We start from the raw sequence: 19,168 nt of genomic DNA on the forward strand, positions 1-19,168 counted from the left end.
CGAAGGACAAAGGGAATAGTATATGGGATTATATGAATCCTTGACATAGAGGTTCAACCGATAGAGATCTTCGTAGAATACGTAGGAGCCAATATGGACATCCAGGTCCCGCTGTTGGTTATTGACCGAAGAGTGTCTCAGGTCATGTCTGCATAGTTCCCGAACCCGCAGGGTCTGCACACTTAAGGTTCGGTGATGTTTCGGTATAGCTGAGTTATATGTGTTGGTGACCGAAGGTTTTTCGGAGTCCCGGAAGGGATCCCGGAAGTCACGAGGGTTTCTGAAATGGTCAAGAAATGAAGATTTATATATAGGAAGTCTTGTTTTGGTCACCGGAAAAGTTTCGGGCTCATCGGTAGTGTACCGGGAGTGCCGGGAGGGGTGCCGGGGACCATCGGGAGGGGTGTCACGCCCCAAGGGGCCTCATGGGCTGTGGGAAGATATAAACCAGCCCCTAGTGGGCTGGAATTAGTTCCCACTAAGGCCCGTAAGGTTTGAGAAGGAAAAAAACAAGGTGGAAAGAGTTTCCAAGTGGGAAGGAGGAATCCTACTCCAAATAGGATTGGAGTAGGAGTCCTCCTCCTCTCCCTTGCGCAAGGGAAGAGAAGGCTGCCCTAGGACACATCCCTCTCCCTCCTCTTCTCCTATATATACTAAGGGTTTTGAGGGTTTTAGACACAACAGAAAACAGCCACGTGCTGCCCTCTCTCTATAGATCTATTTCTCCTCTAGTTTCAGCGGTGCTTAGGCGAAGCCCTGTTGGAATAGCACCACCAACACAACCACCACCACGCCGCCGTGTTGGAGATTGTCATCGATCTGTACGTGTGCGGAACGCGGAGGTGCCGACCGTTCGACACTTGATCGGGACGGATCGTGGGACGGATCGTGAGATGGTTCGTGGGACGGATCATGGGACGGTTCATGGGACGGATCGTGAAGACGTACCACTACATCAACCGCGTTGATTAACGCTTCCGCTTAGCGATCTACAAGGGTATGTGGATCCATCTCCCTCTCGTAGATGGTCATCACCATGATAGGTCTTCGTGTGCATAGAATTTTTTTTGTTTCCCATGCTACGTTCCCCAACAGTGGCATCATGAGCTAGGTTCATGCGTAGATGATATCTCGAGTAGAACACAAAAGAGTTTGTGGGTGTTGATGTTCTTTTTGCTGCCCTCCTTAGTCTTTCCTTGATTAGGCGGTATTGTTGGATTGAAGCGGCCCGGATCAACCTTACTCTTACGCTTATGAGAGACTAGTTTCATGGACTACCATGAAATTTGTTGCATAAAGATGACTGGCGGGTGTCTGTTTCTTCAACTTTAGTTGGACCGGATTTGAACGAGGCGGTCCATGGAGAAGGTTAAATAGAAAATTGCATATCACCGTTGTGGCTTTGCGTAAGTAAGATGCGATCATACTAGATACCCATAGCATCCACGTAAAACATGCAACAACAAATTAGAGGACGTCTAACTTGTTTTTGCAGGGTATGCATGTGATGTGATATGGCCAAAGACATGATGTGATATATTGGATGTATGAGACGATCATGTTGTAATAGTTAAATATCGACTTTTACGTCGATGCTACGGCAACCGGCAGGAGCCATAGGGTTGTCTTTAAACTAACGTTTGTGCTTGCAGATGCGTTTACTATATTGCTAGGTTGTAGCTTTAGTAGTAATAGCATAGATAGCACGACAACCTCGATGGCGACACGATGATGGATATCATGGTGTGGCGCAGGTGACGATGAAGATCATGCCGGTGCTTTGGTGACGGAGATCAAGAAGCACAAGATCATGGCCATATCATGTCACTTATGAATTGCATGTGATGTTAATCCTTTTTATGCACCTTATTTTTCTTAGAACGACGGTAACATTATAAGGTGATCCATCACTAAAATTTCAAGATAAAATTGTGTTCTCCCCGATTGTGCACCGTTGCGAGAATTCGTCGTTTGGAGACACCACGTGATGATCGGGTGTGATAGACTCAACGTTCACATACAACGCGTGCAAAACAGTTGCACACGCGGAACACTCGGGTTAAACTTGATGAGCCTAGCATGTACACACAAGGCCTCGGAACACAAGAGACCGAAAGGTCGAGCATGAATCATATAGTTGATATGATGAACATGGAGATGTTCACCACAGAAACTATACTCAACTCACGTGATGATCGGACTTGAGTTAGTGGATTTGGATCATGCGCCACTAAAATGATTAGAGGGACGTCTATTTTGAGTGGGAGTTATTAGTAATATGATTAGCTAAACTCAATTATCATGAACATAGTCAAAAAGATCTTTACAAATTATGTTGTAGCTTGCGCTGTAGCTCTACTGTTTTTATATGTTCCTAGAGAAAATTTAGTTGAAAGATGATAGTAGCAATTTTACGGACTGAGTCCGTAAACTAAGGATTGTCCTCATTGCTGCACAGAAGGCTTATGTACTTAATGCACCGCTAGGTGTGCTGAACCCCGAGCGTCGTCTGTGGATGTTGCGAACATCTGACATACACGTTTTTGATGACTACATGATTGTTCAGTGTGTAATGCTTAATGACTTAGAATTGGTGCGCCGAAGACGTTTTGAAACATCACGGAACATATAAGATGTTCCAAGAGATGAAATTGGGATTTCATGCTCGTGCCCTTGTTAAGAGGTATGAGACCTCCGACAAGATTCTTTGTCTACAAAGTAAGGGAGAAAAGCTCAATCGTTGAGCATGTGCTCAGATTGTCTGAGTGCTACAGTCGCTTGAATCGAGTGGGAGTTGATCTTCCAGATGAGATAGTGATGGTTCTCCAAAGTCACTGCCACCAAGCTACTAGAGCTTCGTGATCAACTATAACATATCAAGGATATATATGATGATCCTTGAGATATTCGCAATGTTTGACACTGCGAAAGTAGAAATCAAGTAGGAGCATCAATTGTTGATGGTTAGTAAAACCACTAGTTTCAAGAAAGGGAAAGGGTAAGAAGGGATACTTTATGAAATGACAAAACAGTTGCTGCTCTAGTGAAGAAACCCAGGGTTGAACCCAAACCCGAGACTAAGTGCTTCTGTTATGAGGGAAACGATCACTGAGGCGGAACTACCCTAGATACTTGGTAGATGAGAAGGCTGGCAAAGTCGACAAAAGTATATTGGATATACCTTATATTGATGTGTACCTTACTAGTATTCCTAGTAGCACCAGGGTATTTGATACCAGTTCAGTTGCTAAGTGTTAGTAACTCGAAGTTATAGCTACAGATTAAAAGGATGCTAGCAAGGGTGAGGTGACAATGTGTGTTGGAAGTAATTCTAAGGTTGATGTGATCAAACATCGCACGCTCCCTCTACCATCGGGATTTGTGTTAAACCTAAATAATTGTTATTTGGTGTTTGCGTTGAGCATGAACATCATTGGATCGTGTTTATTGCAATATGATTATTCATTTAAAGAGAATAATGTTTATTCTATTTGCTTGAATAATTACCTTCAATGGTTTATAGAATCTCGATCGTAGTGCTACACATGTTCATAATATTGATGCCAAAAGATACAAAGTAGTAATGATAGTACCACTTACTTGTGGCACTGCCACTTGAGTCATGTTGGTATAAAATGCATGAAGAAGCTCCATGCCAATGGATCTTTGTACTCACTCATTTTTGAAACGTTTGAGACATGCAAACCATACCTATTGGTATAAACACATGAAGAAACTCCATGCAGATGGATCGTTTGGACTCACTTGATTTTGAATCACTTGAGACATGCAAATCATACCACATGGGCAAGATAACTGAAGGCTTCGTTTTCCAGTGAGATGGAACAAGAAAGTAACTTGTTGGAAGTAATACATTTTTGATGTGTGCAGTCCAATGAGTGCTCAGGTACGAAGTGGATACCGTTATGTTCTTACTTCACTAACGATTTGAGTAGATACATGAGTATTTACTTGATGAATCACAAGTTTGAAATATTGAAAAGTTCAAAGCTATTTCAGAGTGAATATCGTCGCGAAAAGAGGATAAACTGTCTACGATATGATCATAGAGATGAATATCTGGCTTGCGAGTTTTGGTACACAGTTAAGACAATGTGGAAATTGTTTCGCAATTCATGCCACCTAGAACACCATAGTGTCATGGTGTGTCCGAATGTCATAGCTGCGCCCTATTTGATATGGTGCAAACTATGATGTCTCTTATCGAATTACCACTATCGATTATGGATTATGCATTAGAGACAACCGCATTCACTTTAAATAGGGCACCACGTATTTCCGTTGAGATGACACCGTATGAACTATGGTTTGGAGAAAACTAAGCTGTCGTTTCTTAAAAGTTTGGGGCTGTGATGCTTATGTGGAAAAGTTTCAGCGTGATAAGCTCGAACCAAAGCGGATAAATGCATCTTCATAGGACAACCAAAATAGTTGGGTATACCTCCTATCTCAGATCCAGAAGCAAAGTGTTTGTTTCTAGAAAGGGTCCTTTCACGAGGAAAAGTTTCTCTCGAAAGAATTGAGTGGGAGGGTGGTGGAACTTGATGAGGTTATCGAACCATCATTTCAACCAGTGTGTAGCAGGGCGCATGAAGTTGTTCCTGTGGCGCCTACGCCAGTTGAAGTGGAAACTGATGATAGTCATCATTAAGCTTCGGATCAAGTTAATACAAATTTCATAGGTCGACAAGGTTGCGTACTGCTACAGAGTGATACGTTAACCTGTCTTGGAGGTATGTTGTTGAACAACAATGAACCTACGAGCTATGGAGAAGCGATGGTGAGCCCGAATTCTGGCAAATGGCTGGAGGCCATGAAATCCGAGAGAGGATCCATGTATGAAAACAAAGTGTAGACTCTGGAAGAACTACTTGATGATCGTAAGACTATTAAGTACAAATGGGTCTTTTAAAGGAAGACAGACGATGATGGTGAAAGTCACTATTAAGAAAATCTCGCCTTGTCGCAAAGATGTTTCCAACAAGTTCAAAGAGTTGACTATGATGAGACTTTCCCACTCGAAGCGATGCTAAAAGTCTGTAGGAATTATGTTAGTAGTTGCTGCATTATTTATGAAATGTTGCACATAGGATGTCAAAACATTGTTTCCTCGACGGTTTCCTTCAGGAAAGGTTGTATGTGATACAACGAGAAGGTTTTGTCGATCCTAAGGATGCTAACAAGTATGCAAGCTCCAGCAATCCTTCTATGGACTCATGCGAGCATCTCGGAGTTGGAATATACGCTTTGATGAGATGATCAAAGCTTTTGGGTTTATATAAGGTTTATGAGAAACTTGTATTTCCAAAGATGTGAGTGGGAGCACTATAGAATTTTTGATAAGTATATGTGGTAGACATATTGTTGATCGGAAGTAATGTAGAATTTCTAGAAAGCATAAAGGGTTGTTTGAAAGGAGCTTTTCAAAGGAAAACCTAGATAGAGCTACTTGAACATTGAGCATCATGATCTATAGAGATAGATCAAAACGCTTAATAAAACTTTCAATGGAATGCATGCCTTGACAAGTTTTTGAAGGAGTTCAAAACAGATCAACAAAGAAGGAGTTCTTAGCTGTGTTGTAAGGTGTGAATTTGAGTAAGACTCAAAGCCCGACCACGACAGAAGAAAGAGAAAGGACGAAGGTCGTCCCCTATGACTTAGACGTAGACTCTAAAGTATGCCAAGCTGTGTTCCGCACCTGATGTGTGCCTTGCCATAAGTTTGTTAAGGGGTACAGAGAGTGATCCAGGATTGAATCACTGAACAACGGTCAAAGTTATCCTTAGTAACTAGTGGACTAAGGAATTTTTCTCGATTATGGAGGTGGTTAAAGAGTTTATCATAAAGGGTTACCTTGATGCAAGCTTTGGCACTAATCCGAATAACTATGAGTAGTAAAACGGATTCTTATAGTAGAGTAGATATTTTGAGTATTTCCGAATAGCACGTAGTAGCAGCATCTATAAGATGACATACAGATTTGTAAAGAACACACAGATCTGAAAGTTTCAGAACCTTTGACTAAAACCTCTCTCACTAGCAAGACGTGATTAGACCCCAGATGTGTGCTAAAGTATGTCATGCTATGTACCGCACCTGATGTGTGCCTTGCCATGAGTCTGTCAAGGGGTACAAAGAGTGATCCAGGATTGGATCACTGAACATCGGTCAAAGTTATCCTTAGTAACTAGTAGACTAAGGAATTTTGCTCGATTATGGAGGTGATTAAAGAGTTCGTCGTAAAAGGTTACGTCGATGCAAGCTTTGACACTAATCTGAATAACTCTAAGTAGTAAACCGGATTCATATAGTGGAGCAGTCATTTGGAATAGTTCCAAATGGCGCGTAGTAGCAGCATCTATAGGATGACATAGAGATATGTAAATCACACACGGATTTGAAAGGTTCAGATTCGTTGACTAAAAACCTCTCTCACAAGCAAGACATGATCGAACCCCAGAACTGTATGGGTGTTAGATTCATTACAATCACACAGTGATGTGAACTAGATTATTGACTCTAGTGCAAGTGGGAGACTGTTGGAAATATGCCCTAGAGGCAATAATAAATTGGTTATTATTATATTTCCTTGGTCATGATAATCGTTTATTATCCATGCTATAATTGTATTGATTGGAAACTCAAATACATGTGTGGATACATAGACAAAACACTGTCCCTGGTAAACCTCTAGTTGACTAGCTCATTGATCAAAGATGGTTAAGGTTTCCTAGCCATAGACAAGTATTGTCACTTGATAACGGGATCACATCATTAGGAGAATGACGTGATGGACAAGACCCAAAGTATAAACATAACGTATGATTGTGTCAGCTTATTGCTACTATTTTTCTGCATGTCAATGTATTTGTTCCTATGACCATGAGATCATGCAACTGCCGGGCACCATAGGTATGCCTTGTGTGTATCAAACGTCGCAACGTAATTGGGTGACTATAAAGGTGCTCTACAGGTATCTCCAAAGGTGTCTGTTGGGTTGGCATGGATCAAGACTGGGATTTGTCGCTCCATGTGACGGAGAGGTATCTCGGGGCCCACTCGGTAATACAACATCATAACAAGCCTTGCAAGCAAAGTGACTAAGGAGTTAGTCACGGGATCTTGTATTATGGAACGAGTAAAGAGACTTGCCGGTAACGAGATTGAACTAGGTATGGAGATACCGACGATCGAATCTCGAGCAAGTAACATACCGAAGGACAAAGGGAATAGTATACGGGATTATATGAATCCTTGACATAGAGATTCAACCGATAGAGATCTTCGTAGAATATGTAGGAGCCAATATGGACATCCAGGTCCCGCTGTTGGTTATTGACCGAAGAGTGTCTCAGGTTATGTCTGCATAGTTCTTGAACCCGCAGGGTTTGCACACTTAAGGTTCGGTGATGTTTCGGTATAGTTGAGTTATATGTGTTGGTGACCGAAGGTTGTTCGGAGTCCTGGATGAGATTCCATACGTCACGAGGGTTTCCGGAATGGTCCGGAAACGAATATTGACATATAAGAAGTCCTGTTTTGGTCACCGGAAAGTTTCGGGCTCATCGATAGTGTACCGGGAGTGCCGGGAGGGGTGTCGGGGACCATCGAGAGGGGTGTCAAGCCCCAAGGGGCCTCATGGGCTGTGGGAAGAGATAAACCAGCCCCTAGTGGGCTGGAATAAGTTCCCACTAAGGCCCATAAGGTTTGAGAACGAAAAAACAAGGTCGAAATAGTTTCCAAGTGGGAAGGAGGAATCCTACTCCAAATAGGATTGGAGTAGGACTCCTCCGCCTCTCCCTTGCGCATAGGAAGAGAAGGCTGCCCTAGGGCACATCCCTATCCCTCCGCTCCTCCTATATATACTAAGGGTTTTGAGGGTTTTAGACACAACAGAAAACAGCCACGTGCTGCCCTCTCTCTCTAGATCTATTTCTCCTCTAGTTTCAGCGGTGCTTAGGCGAAGCCCTACTCGAATAGCACCACCACCACCATGCCGTTGTGCTGGAGAACTCATCTACCTCTCTGCCCCCTCTTGCTGGATCAAGAAGGCGGAGATCGTCATCAAGCTGTACGTGTGTGGAACGTGGAGGTGCCGTCCGTTCGGCACTTGATCGGGACGGATCGTGAGACGGATCGTGGGACAGTTCGTGGGACGGATCTTGAAGACGTACCACTACATCAACCGCGTTTATTAACGCTTCCGCTTAGCGATCTACAAGGGTATGTGGACCCAATCTCCCTCTCGTAGATGATCATCACCATGATAGGTCTTCGTGTGCGTAGGATTTTTTTGTTTCCCATGCTACGTTCCCAACAATATCACCTCCGCAGCCTCATCCGAAGGATGAGGGAGAGTAGTGCGGGATGCATTCCCTCTCTCCACCAGTCCTGTCGGTAGTGAACCCCCCTCTAAGACCTGATCGGTTGGGAGGTCTCGCGCAGGGCTGCGTCAGAGAAAGGAGCGAGTATGTTTATCAATAGAAGCTCAATATAATTCGATTAAATATGATACGAATTCCATACCTTTGGGACGGGGCTTGATCCTCGGGGTCTTTCTAGGAACCCTCTCGAAGGCCCTGTAGTCCTCATTGGAATCCGGGTTGTCGTCGGGCAAGACGACCTTGCTTCGGCAGGGTCTCTTCAGGCCTTGGGGAGGCTAGCCCTCCTTGGCCTCCTCCGGCGCCATCCTTTTTCTTGTTTGGAGGGAATACTTTTCCTCTCTATCCTCCGCCTACTCTTCCTCGTAGACAGAGGAGGCATGTGTGTCTCCAGACTTGGTATCCGGAGGACCCCTTGAGCGAAGACCCCGCGGATCTCCATTTTCTTCTTCTCCTTTTTCTCTTGCGCCGTGTATGGCGCCACCACCAACATCGTGGTCAACAATTGCGACTTGGCGTCCTCGGGCAGGGGGTGTTGTCTATATAGTCATACATTAGTGCTGCTATAATTTTTGAAATGACCTACTACTCTAATATGTTTATGTTGAAGCTTAAGTGGAATAAACTACCGCGCAACCATCGAGGCTTTAATATCCAAAGGAAGTTTACCATTAGCGGAACATACCAATGAATCTTTATAGGCGATCGATAATGCTATCAAACAATGTGATTATACAAGCACTAGAAAGTCTGACCAGTTCCAATCTCGTCAGATACACATCACCCCCTCTGTTCTATCATGGAGTGCCTATATTTTTTCAGAAATGCTATCTTTTGAGAATTAGCAAAGTCTAATCTAACACCTATACCATTTTGTTAATCGTACAAAAAAACCCTCATGATTGTCCGCATAAAATCAAATGATGAGGAGTTAGATAAAACTTTGTTAACTCCCATCTAATCTAAATGAGTGAAGCATCCCATAGTTTTTTTGGAAGTCCAACTTTTCAAACTTTGATCAAGATTTTAATGAAAAATATCTGGAATGTCAAGTCTATAGTGAGACTGGATTGTTAGGTCACGAGGGTCGGGGCTCCTGTTTACCTCGCCGTCCATCCACACTAGCCAACTTGGCGATCTATGCTGGTCCTACATGGCGGATGGATTTGTAGGCCTATGTAAACAGTAAAGAAGGTAGTAGTTAAATATATTTCAAAATAGTGGTTTGACGAGTAGGTCACTGCTCATCCTATTTCCTATACAAATTCTGCCTCAGCTATCACACCACTTGGTCACGAACCAGGAACAATCGTGCCAAGTGTTAGAGCATATTTCTCTATATGTGGTTTTGGTAATTGATGACAATCCCTAGGGCCTAATGGTGGCCTTGAGTTATATTCGAAGCATTTGTCCATAGGAACTTCTTGAAGTCCATCAGTTGGTTTCAAGGAGTTTATATGATGACCAATGTGGTATTCAAGGTTTTATCCAAAGATTGGCCATAAAGACACAAGGTTGATCAAGACTAAGTCAGTTGATCAACACACAAAGCGTAAAAAATGTATCAAGAGGGATCAAGTGATCCCATGGTGTGGTAAGCATTGTCCATTACACTTTGTGTACTAACCCATGGTCTTCTTGAGAGTTCTATGTAGGGTTAGGTGTGTTTCCATGGGCATGCGTCAAGAGGGAGATCTCATTCAACCCATGGAATATTGCGGTGTGCAAGTTCAAGTGGAGCATCACGAAGAGTTCATGCTTGAAGCTTGCCGTCCATTGTGGTGGCAATGGACTTGTGAAGATGTGCTGAAAAGTGGCCCAACCATAGTGGAGTATGGGGGAACAATCTACTAGTCTTCATCGAGCCGACACAATTAAGAAAGGTGGTCCATCTTGAGGAGGACAACATCACCATCATCTAGCTCAAGTGGACTACGCGCAAGGCAAAGGTTTTCCCTTTATAGGTTTCCTATTTTACCGGTCTCATGGTGTTAGTTGAGAGACCGGGTTATAGGATCGATTGCCGTACTATCAAGGGGGGCTCTCAAGTGAGTAGATGGATCGTATCATTCGTTGAGAGCTCAAACCATTGCATTCTTGGCATCATCATATTTCTTGGTTCTTAGTTGGTTTTTCTCTATGTGGATCTTGAGCTTATGGTCATGTTAATGACAAGCTCGAGTTCATAAAAAACAAAGTTTATGTGCATCTTCTATGATGTTTTCGATGTTGCAGTTTTTGCTGGTTCTTCATTCATAGAGGTTTCACATCTCTATACCATTGGCATTTTCATAAATGCATGTTCTTAAGATAACCACGCGCTGTTTGGTAGTACTTGTCGTGTGCTATTCAACAATCTTGAGTTTGCTCAATTCGGAGCTCGTATGCGAAAGTTATGTCTGTTTTAGTGACACGCAATTTTTATCTCTTAAGCGGAAGTACAGCTGCGGTGGAAGCAGTAGTACCGCTCTCCGGTACCGGTCCTACTGCCGCTTATCTAAGCTCTCTGGCTTCTTCGGTGCCTTTGCTCATTTTGAGCGGAAGTACTGCTAGGGGCTGAGCGGCACTACCGCTGTGGTGGTACTACCGCCCTCCTCTTCCGGCCTCTCTTCCAGTTAGTTTTTCTCTCTGGTGCCTTCGATGCTTTTGATCATTTTTAGCATAAGTACCACTGTCAGCGGAGCGGTAGTACCTCTCAAGCGGAAGTACCACTCAACCAAGCAGTAGTATCGCTTGTGCACGACATGTGCACATAACGGTTGGATTTGGGAAGACCTATTTAAGGGGTCTTCTTCCCCAATGGTTTTCCCATCTCTTGAGCCCATGTTTGCCCCCCATTGTTGACCTTCTTCGAGCTTGCTAACTCTCAGTTCCTCCAATGATTCTTGCTAGTTCTTGAGGGAAAAGAGAGAGGAGATCTAGATCCACATTTCCACCAGTCACTTTCACCTCTATGTGAGGGGAACTCCTTGGATCTTGATCTTGGAGTTCTTTGTGGGCTCCTTGTTCTTCCTCGCATATTCCTCCATAGCTTTTGTTGTTGTGGAGGGATTTGAGTGTGAGGGACTTGACAACTTCGTGTGTTCTTACCATTGCATTAGTTGCATCGGTTTGAGTTCTCCACGGTGATACCTGGAAGTGAAAATTTGAGACGCTTATTACTCTTGGGTGCTTGGTACCCTAGAGCTTGTTCTTCTTGGGTGCTTTGCCGTCCTATAAGCTTGGTGGTGCCTCGGAGCTCAATTATTGTAGTGTAAAGCTCTGGGCAAGTGCTATGGTCTCCAATTAGGTTGTGGAGATTGCCCCGAGCATTTGAGGTCATCTTGGAGCCACAATCCATTGTGGCGAAGCTTTGTGGTGTTGTTGGGAGCATCCAATTAAGTGGTGGAGATTGGCCCAACCTTGTTCGTACGAGTTCGGTGACCATCCTCAAGGGTCCCTTAGTGGAATCACGACATCATGCATTGTGCGAGGCGTGAGGAGATTACAGTGGCCCTAGTGGCTTCTTGGGGAGCATTTTGGCTCCACACGGCTCCAAACGGAGATTAGCATCCGCAAGGGTGTGAACTTCGGGATACATCGTCGTCTCCGCGTGCCTCGGCTATCTCTTACCTGAGCCCATTACTTATGTACTTTACTTTGTGATAGCCATATTGTTTCTTGTTATATATCTTGTTATCACTTAGTTGTTTATCTTGCTTAGCATAAGTTGTTGATGCACATACGTGAGCCTAGTTGCTTTAGGTTTTGTGTTTGTTTAATTAAACGTTAGTTTTATTCCTCATTTGTTCAAGCCTAGACCGTAATTATTTTAAAACGCCTATTCACCCCCTCTAGGCAACATCCACGTCCTTTCACCAGGTTCAAACATCAAATAGGGAACATCGACGAGAGGATAGTATGGAGCATGCAAAAATGCCCAGGAGTCGCTTGCAAAAGTCAAGAGAGAGAAAGAGAACTATCCCATGCAAAGCTTTTTTGGGAGTTTTTTAAGAGGTATTTCCCCAAAGATACATGCAAGTTGAGGAAGAGCGTGCAAAGTTTAGTGGAGAAACATCCAGTTCTTTGAGTTGACCGATGAGGAGAGTACATCACATGACCTGACAAACCTGTCCAGAACAGTGACCCAGATAAGGATTACATATGTTGCAAATGATCTACGGTTCGAGACACTACCACATGAATCTTAGCGGCCCAAGACGGATAGGATAACCGGGGTCGGGACCCCCGGGGGTAGCCATAAAACGTACTCATAATGTATAGAGTTGACATTATAGATATCAATGATTTTCTCGTAAACTTGATCAAAGTTTGTAGAGTTTGAATTTAAAAATTATAGGCACTGTATGATAAGGGAGTACTAGTATAGTTTTGAACAACAATAAAAATCTTGTGATCGTGGCTTTGTTGAAACGACTATGAATGCCACACGGCGATTTGTTTTACATTAGAGGGTCTCTTTGAATACAAAGATTTAAAAAAGCAGAACCGAAGAAAAACATGAAGATGTCTTTTGATTCAAAGGAAATACTTATAGTTCATAGAGAATCTACTAATTATGATTGAATTTTGTACAGAAAATAGTTGAGAAAGAGAGTTATCAAACCGGGATGAAAACCACGCCACATTCTCCACTTTGACAGTTGATGCGTCTTTTGTTCAATAAATCAAAAGTCCGGTACCAAATGTGACCAACACGACAAGTTGAGGAGCAAAGATCACAGTGTTCTTTTTCTTCCCACGGTTGTACTTTCCACACAATTCTAATTTCAAGCATCTCAGATTCTATAATTCAAATATCGGAAATGAATTTAAACTACAGTGCAAAGATATCAAAATTGCTGACATGCTAAACCATTAAGTTCTGATTATATTATAAACAGTACCAGCGATACACAGCCAACAAGAAGTCCAGCTAATTGTGTTCTAGGAAAAAAGAATTCCAGTCACCAAGCCTGCCACAGTACAGCTAATCAACCTGCTGATTCTTCTTCTGTTCCAGTAAACTAAATGAACAACTCTCGGATTCAGACACAAGATCACAACTTACGCGCATCCGGTGACATCAGATATTTTTTCAGATTGCAGTAACCATCTATGTTTCTGGTGCTTCAGAGTGTGCATCAGCGGGTTTCGTAAGACGCGGTAACAGCGAAACTCTGTTTTCATTCTGGCACCGCCTGGGACAGCAATGGCACAAGTACAGGCTATTGACTGGCGCACAACTTGTGAAGAACAGGAACTTGATGTCCAGGCAGACTCTATTTATGGTGCATAGAAGCTGTATTAGCCTACTGGCACAATCTTCGCCTTTCAAACAGTAGAACTCGATGACCTTGAGAGTTTTAGCCATCTCAAGCATAAAGGTCAGCAAGCTCCACTGGCACATTTGCCCTCCGAAATTCTCAAACACCAATTTGCTGAGGGAATGTTCGATGCACTGGATAGAAGATGTCGTCTCCCATGATTCAGGAGTAACCTGATGCGAAATTGATCGACTGTCTGCCTGCAAACGCCGAACGTGATTAACAGATGATGCATGGTAGAGCTAGCGTAGGTTGGTGGTTATGGAGAGTTGCGCTACAATGGTTACCTCGAGATGGAGCGTCTCAAGACATGGGAAGCATTTGAGCAACTGAGCAACGAAGATGGTATGCCCCTTCTCTGAGAATGGCACTTGGATGGCCAACGTCTTCACGCTGCACATCAGGGTAGTAGTGGACTTCAAGATGCCTCCCTGCAATATGGATGCACATCATAACATAGGAATGAAACGTAGTTTCAGAGCAATAGCGTCCGTGTGTTAGCGGCAAAAAACAGAAGAAAAAGGCAAAGCATTTACATCGAAAACGGTATCACGCAGGACGAGAGGCCGGACGTTCTTCCCCAAGTATCCCAGCACCTGCAGCTTGGGGGCGGAAACAATTTTCACCGTCGCTCTGCTGCTCGGCAGATGGATGCCCACCAGTTCTTCAAGGCTCGGGGCGTCCTCGACAACGAGCTCACTCATGTTAGCGAAGTCGCCGTGCAGACATACCAGGCTCTTGGACCGGAGACGGATTTGCTTGACCCCGGTGATGTTCTTGAGCTTCGCGCACTCCAGGGATGGGCAATGAGCAAGCATCGCCTGCAGGGCGTCCTGGGAGGTCCGGACATTGGACAGACGGAGCGTCTGGAGGGCGGGTAGGCGCAGCGCGCCCACCTCCGCGTCCCCAGGAAGGTCGCAGAAGCATACCCTTAGGGTTTCCAGGGAGGCGAGCTGGAGGAGCGACGCTGGCAGGGTCGGCTTCGGGGCTGTGTACAACATGTCGACGTCGATTTCTCGGACACCGCAGGCCGCGAGGACGGGGAACCAGCCGCTGACGACGGCCATGCGACTCACGAATCCCTGCCCATACATCACGAAGCGGAAGCTGCGGATGCGGATGTGGCGGCGCGAGGCGAGGATGGAGTCGACGGCGCGGATGAACCAGTCGCACCCGCGGCCCGCCTCCGGCGGGAACGGCTGGCACGCGTCGAAGTCCAGGAGATACTGGTCGAACAGGCGGGGCCACCGCGAGGAGAGCGTCATCGAACGGGCGGCGTCGCGGAGCGGGAGATACGAGAGGATGCACAGCAGGATCGCGTCCGGGAGTTCGCCGATGCGATCCCCGCAGTCCTGGGCCGCCGCGACGCCGTCGCCGGACCCCGCGCGGGAGCGTTTGGCCGCGGCGCGATCGAATTTCCCGTCGGTGTCCACGCTCGGGGTCGGGGAGAGCGGCGGGGGCTCGCCATCTCCGGCGCGCCGCCTGCGCCCGCGCCTCGCCGCCCTGGCCGCCCTGGCGTCCAACCCCTCGTCGGAGCGCAGCGGGGAGTCGGCGGGGTAGGGGGGCGGGCGATCCGACGACACGATCTGACCTCGTTGCGACGAGGTCGTGGAGGCGGTAGCGGGGGAGTGGACGCAGCACATGCCTACTCCTGCTCGATCGGATGGAGAGTTCTGGAAGAAGTGCTGGGTCCTCCGTCCGGAAGCAATTGCCAATTTGTTGTCCGTTCGCTGGATCCGGATCCTCACTGCGTTGGTATTGGTAACGGTTTCTGTCTGGCAGGATCCTGCTGTCAGGTCCAATCCACGCCGTCCATCTGAAACCAACGGTTGGATCTTGCAGTCTCACAGCGGACCTCCACCTACCCACGCCGTCCATGAAGTTGAGGGCAGCCTCTGTTGCAGCCCAACTACCTTCCGACATTGCTGACTTCTTGGTTCGTCACCGAACTACTGCATATTATTGTATTTTAGTAAAAAAATTGCAAAATACTTATTGTCAAATATCTGTTTGACTTATAGCAAAGAAAAAAAAAATGCGTTTACTATCTTCGAACATATCTCAAACCTCCTCCCCCTACTTTGTCCTTTTCAGTCTCTCCGCACCCCCTCCTTGGCTTAAGATAATCCTCAATCAAATAAATATTTTTTTTGTCATAGCTTGTCATTCATTGATTTAATCAATTCTTACCATAATCAATTCTTGCATTAACTCAACAAAATAAAATAAAATCTTATCAAAACCCGAAAAAACGTTCCTTTCCTTTCCCTACCTATATCCAAATCAAATCTTACCAAACTTCAACTAAATCAAAAAATTACATGCTTTCCCTACGCATACATAGAACAAATCTTACCAAAATCTACTCCCTCCGTTCCTAAATATAAGACATTTTAAAGATTGCACTATGAATTAGATATGGATGTACATAGACATATTTTAAAGTGTATATTCACTCATTTTGCTCCGTATGTAGTCTTTTAGTGGAATCTTTAAAATGTCTTATATTTAGGAACGAGGGAGTAGAAGACATAAACGCACTGTTGGTCACATAACTCTCACGAGGTGAATATTTTAGTCGCACATATTTGGAAATGTTGTACTCCCTCCGATGCACATTTCAATGACATAGAAAAGAAAAGAAAAATACCCACACAAATCTCCGCGTAACATCAATGACATAGGGCTTAGATGTGCGATACTTATGACACATCTAGATGTGTATTAGCAAAACTGTATTTCAATGTTAGATACACCCGTTTAAGCGACATGTAATATGGATCTGATGGAGTAAAATGGTCACACAACTCTGTTTTATGAGCAAATTGGTCACATATTGGTTTTAGGTGCTGAGCTGGCTTGCTGACTAGTCTATACTTTTGCAAGTAGGTCCTTGATTATATGTCTGGAGGCGTTTTTGCAATCCATCGTGTTCACGGGAATAACCCGGGTGAGGCATTCCCTTAAATACCTTATAGTCACTCTCCCGCACCCGAGCCGCCGTACCTCCATGCCGGGATCACCCCTCCCCTCGCCACCGAGCCCCATGACGCATGAACGATGCACACCTATGTGTGCACCCGCACAGCCGGTCTAGCGCACGTCACTACCTCAAACCAAGCACTCCTGCTCGACAAGCGACATGTCAAAGAGTGATGCCATCATGTTTTCTCCTTCATCTCTAATTCCAGCCATATGATATTTGCGAGTATGAGGTACGGGTATGAGCTTACAACCATGTATTTGCGCTGGGATCAAAAGTGATATTAGTTTGTGCTCAGGAATTCACCCATCAAGAGTTGCTTGTTTCGTATTAGTGTAGGGAATGTGTCCAAATAACATCTTGACCGATACGCGTCCCGCATAAGGAATCAATTGTCCTACCGAAGGCCCTAACCGTCTCGCGGGATTGCCCCGATAATTAAGATAATAATATTAGACAAAATCATTTGGTGTTTAATGACTACACCTCATGAACCCCCAACGATAAGATCCATGTTAACCTACTAAACCTTACTGTCACCAGTGTTCGGTATAACACTTCATGATCCCCTTGCTCCTAGCCTCATTGGTGCTCGATCTCCATGATCTTGGGTACTCGTAGGGATGAATATCGTGGACAAAACAAGAGATACTTCCCGAAACAATTTTATTTCACACACACGAGACGTTATGTCAAAGACTTCCATTAATCCCCTCAACAAATACCTAGGGTTGCAAGTGTTACAACATATTTCTCCATGTGTGGTTTTGGTAATTGATGACAATCCCTATGGACTAATGGTTGCCTTGAGTTATATTCGAAGGGTTTGTCCATAGGCACTTCTTGAAGTCCATCTGTTGGTTTCAAGGAGTTTATAAGGTCACCAAGGTGGTATTCAAGGTTTTATCCAAAGATTGGTCATGTGAGAGTTGAGCTGATTGCAAGCATGTCTTCAAGAAGAAGATTGTGTGAACATTCATGTTTACCTTCAATACATCATCTTTATGACGAGAGAAGATAAGATACAAGGTTTATCAAGACTAAGTCAAAGAGCGGATCAAGTTGATCGACACACAAATTATACAAGATGCACCGAGAGGAACCAAGTGATCCGATGGTATGGTAAGCATTGTCAATTACGCTTTGTGTACTAACCCATGGTCTACGTGAGAGTTCTATGTGGGGTTAGGTATGTTTCCATGGGCTTGTGTCAAGGGAAAGATCTGATACAACCCATGGAGGATGACATCAAGTGGTGATCGTCGTCAAGATTGCTGTGTACAAGTTCATGTGGAGCATCACAAAAATATCATGCTTGAAGCTTGTCGTCCATTGTGGTGAAAATAGGCTTGTGAAGATGTGTCGAAGAGTGGCTCACCCATAGATAGTTTGGGGGAGAAATAAACTAGTCTTCATCGAGCCAACACAATCGAGAAAGGTGGTCCATCTTGAGGAAGTCAAGATCGTCATCATCTAGCTCAAGTGGACTATGTGCAAGGTATAGGTTTACCCTTGATAGGTTTTCTATTTTTTCGGTCTCATAGTAGTAGTTGGGAGATCAGGTTATATGATCGATTTCCCTACTATCAAGGGGGATCTCAAGTGAGTATCTTGATCACATCGTTTGTTAAGAGCTCAAACCATTTGCATCCTTACATCATCTTTCTTGGTTCTTGTTTGGTGTTTCACTATGTGAGTTTTAGACCTTATGGTCATCTTCATACAAACTCGAGTTCATTGAAAACAGAGTCCACATGCATCTTCTATGATGTTTTCGATGTTGGGGTTATTGTCAGTTCTTCATTCATAGAGGTTTCACATCTCTATATCATTCGCATTTTCATACTTCTTCTTCTTAATATAGCTCTTGTCATCGTGAATCCAGCAAGCTTGAGTTTGCTTAATTCGGAGCTCATTTGCAGAAGTTATAGCAGTTCTCGTCTTACCTGTTTTCTTGATACGGTTGTACCACTTGTCCGAGCGGTTGTACCGCTTGGCCGATACATCTGGTACAACTACCGGCCTAGGGGTGATACCCTAGGGTTGCTGCTCTGAGTTCATGCGAGCGGTTGTACCCCTGCCTCCGGTCAGTTGTGTCGCTTATGATCTGGCCAACCCAATAGAGTAGCTTGAGGTTGTTGTACTTGTTGGAAATATGCCCTAGAGGAAATAATAAATTAGTTATTATTATATTTCTTTGTTCATGATAATCGTTTATTATCCATGCTATAATTGTATTGATTGGAAACACAATACTTGTGTGGATACATAGACAAAACACTGTCCCTGGTAAGCTTCTAGTTGACTAGCTCGTTGATCAAAGATGGTCAAGGTTTCCTGACCATAGGCAAGTGTTGTCACTTGATAACGGGATCACATCATTAGGAGAATCATGTGATGGACTAGACCCAAACTAATAGACGTAGCATGTTGATCGTGTCATTTTGTTGCTACTGTTTTCTGCGTGTCAAGTA

General features: G+C 44.4%; 1 protein-coding gene across 1 annotated transcript; it reads right to left on the reverse strand.

The window, feature by feature from the left end:
- Positions 1 to 13,255: 13,255 nt before the first annotated feature.
- Positions 13,256 to 15,437, reverse strand: LOC123440202 (FBD-associated F-box protein At4g10400-like). The gene is made up of 3 exons (XM_045116771.1): positions 14,248 to 15,437; positions 13,999 to 14,142; positions 13,256 to 13,911 (listed from the first exon to the last, which is right to left on the reverse strand). Exons 1-3 carry the CDS (start codon positions 15,352 to 15,354, stop codon positions 13,501 to 13,503), a joined length of 1,662 nt encoding a protein of 553 aa, XP_044972706.1. The 5' UTR covers positions 15,355 to 15,437; the 3' UTR covers positions 13,256 to 13,500.
- Between the last annotated feature and the right edge of the window lie 3,731 nt (positions 15,438 to 19,168).

This window comes from Hordeum vulgare, chromosome 3H (genome assembly GCF_904849725.1).
Source record: "Hordeum vulgare subsp. vulgare chromosome 3H, MorexV3_pseudomolecules_assembly, whole genome shotgun sequence".
Taxonomy (NCBI): domain Eukaryota; kingdom Viridiplantae; phylum Streptophyta; class Magnoliopsida; order Poales; family Poaceae; genus Hordeum; species Hordeum vulgare.

Coding starts and splice junctions, on each gene's coding strand:
- LOC123440202 (XM_045116771.1), bottom strand. CDS start 15,354: ATGTGCTGCGTCCACTCCCCCGCTACCGCCTCCACGACCTCGTCGCAA. Junction 14,143..14,247: donor TGCGTGATACCGTTTTCGAT/GTAAATGCTTTG, acceptor TCCATATTGCAG/GGAGGCATCTTGAAGTCCAC. Junction 13,912..13,998: donor TTGAGACGCTCCATCTCGAG/GTAACCATTGTA, acceptor CGGCGTTTGCAG/GCAGACAGTCGATCAATTTC.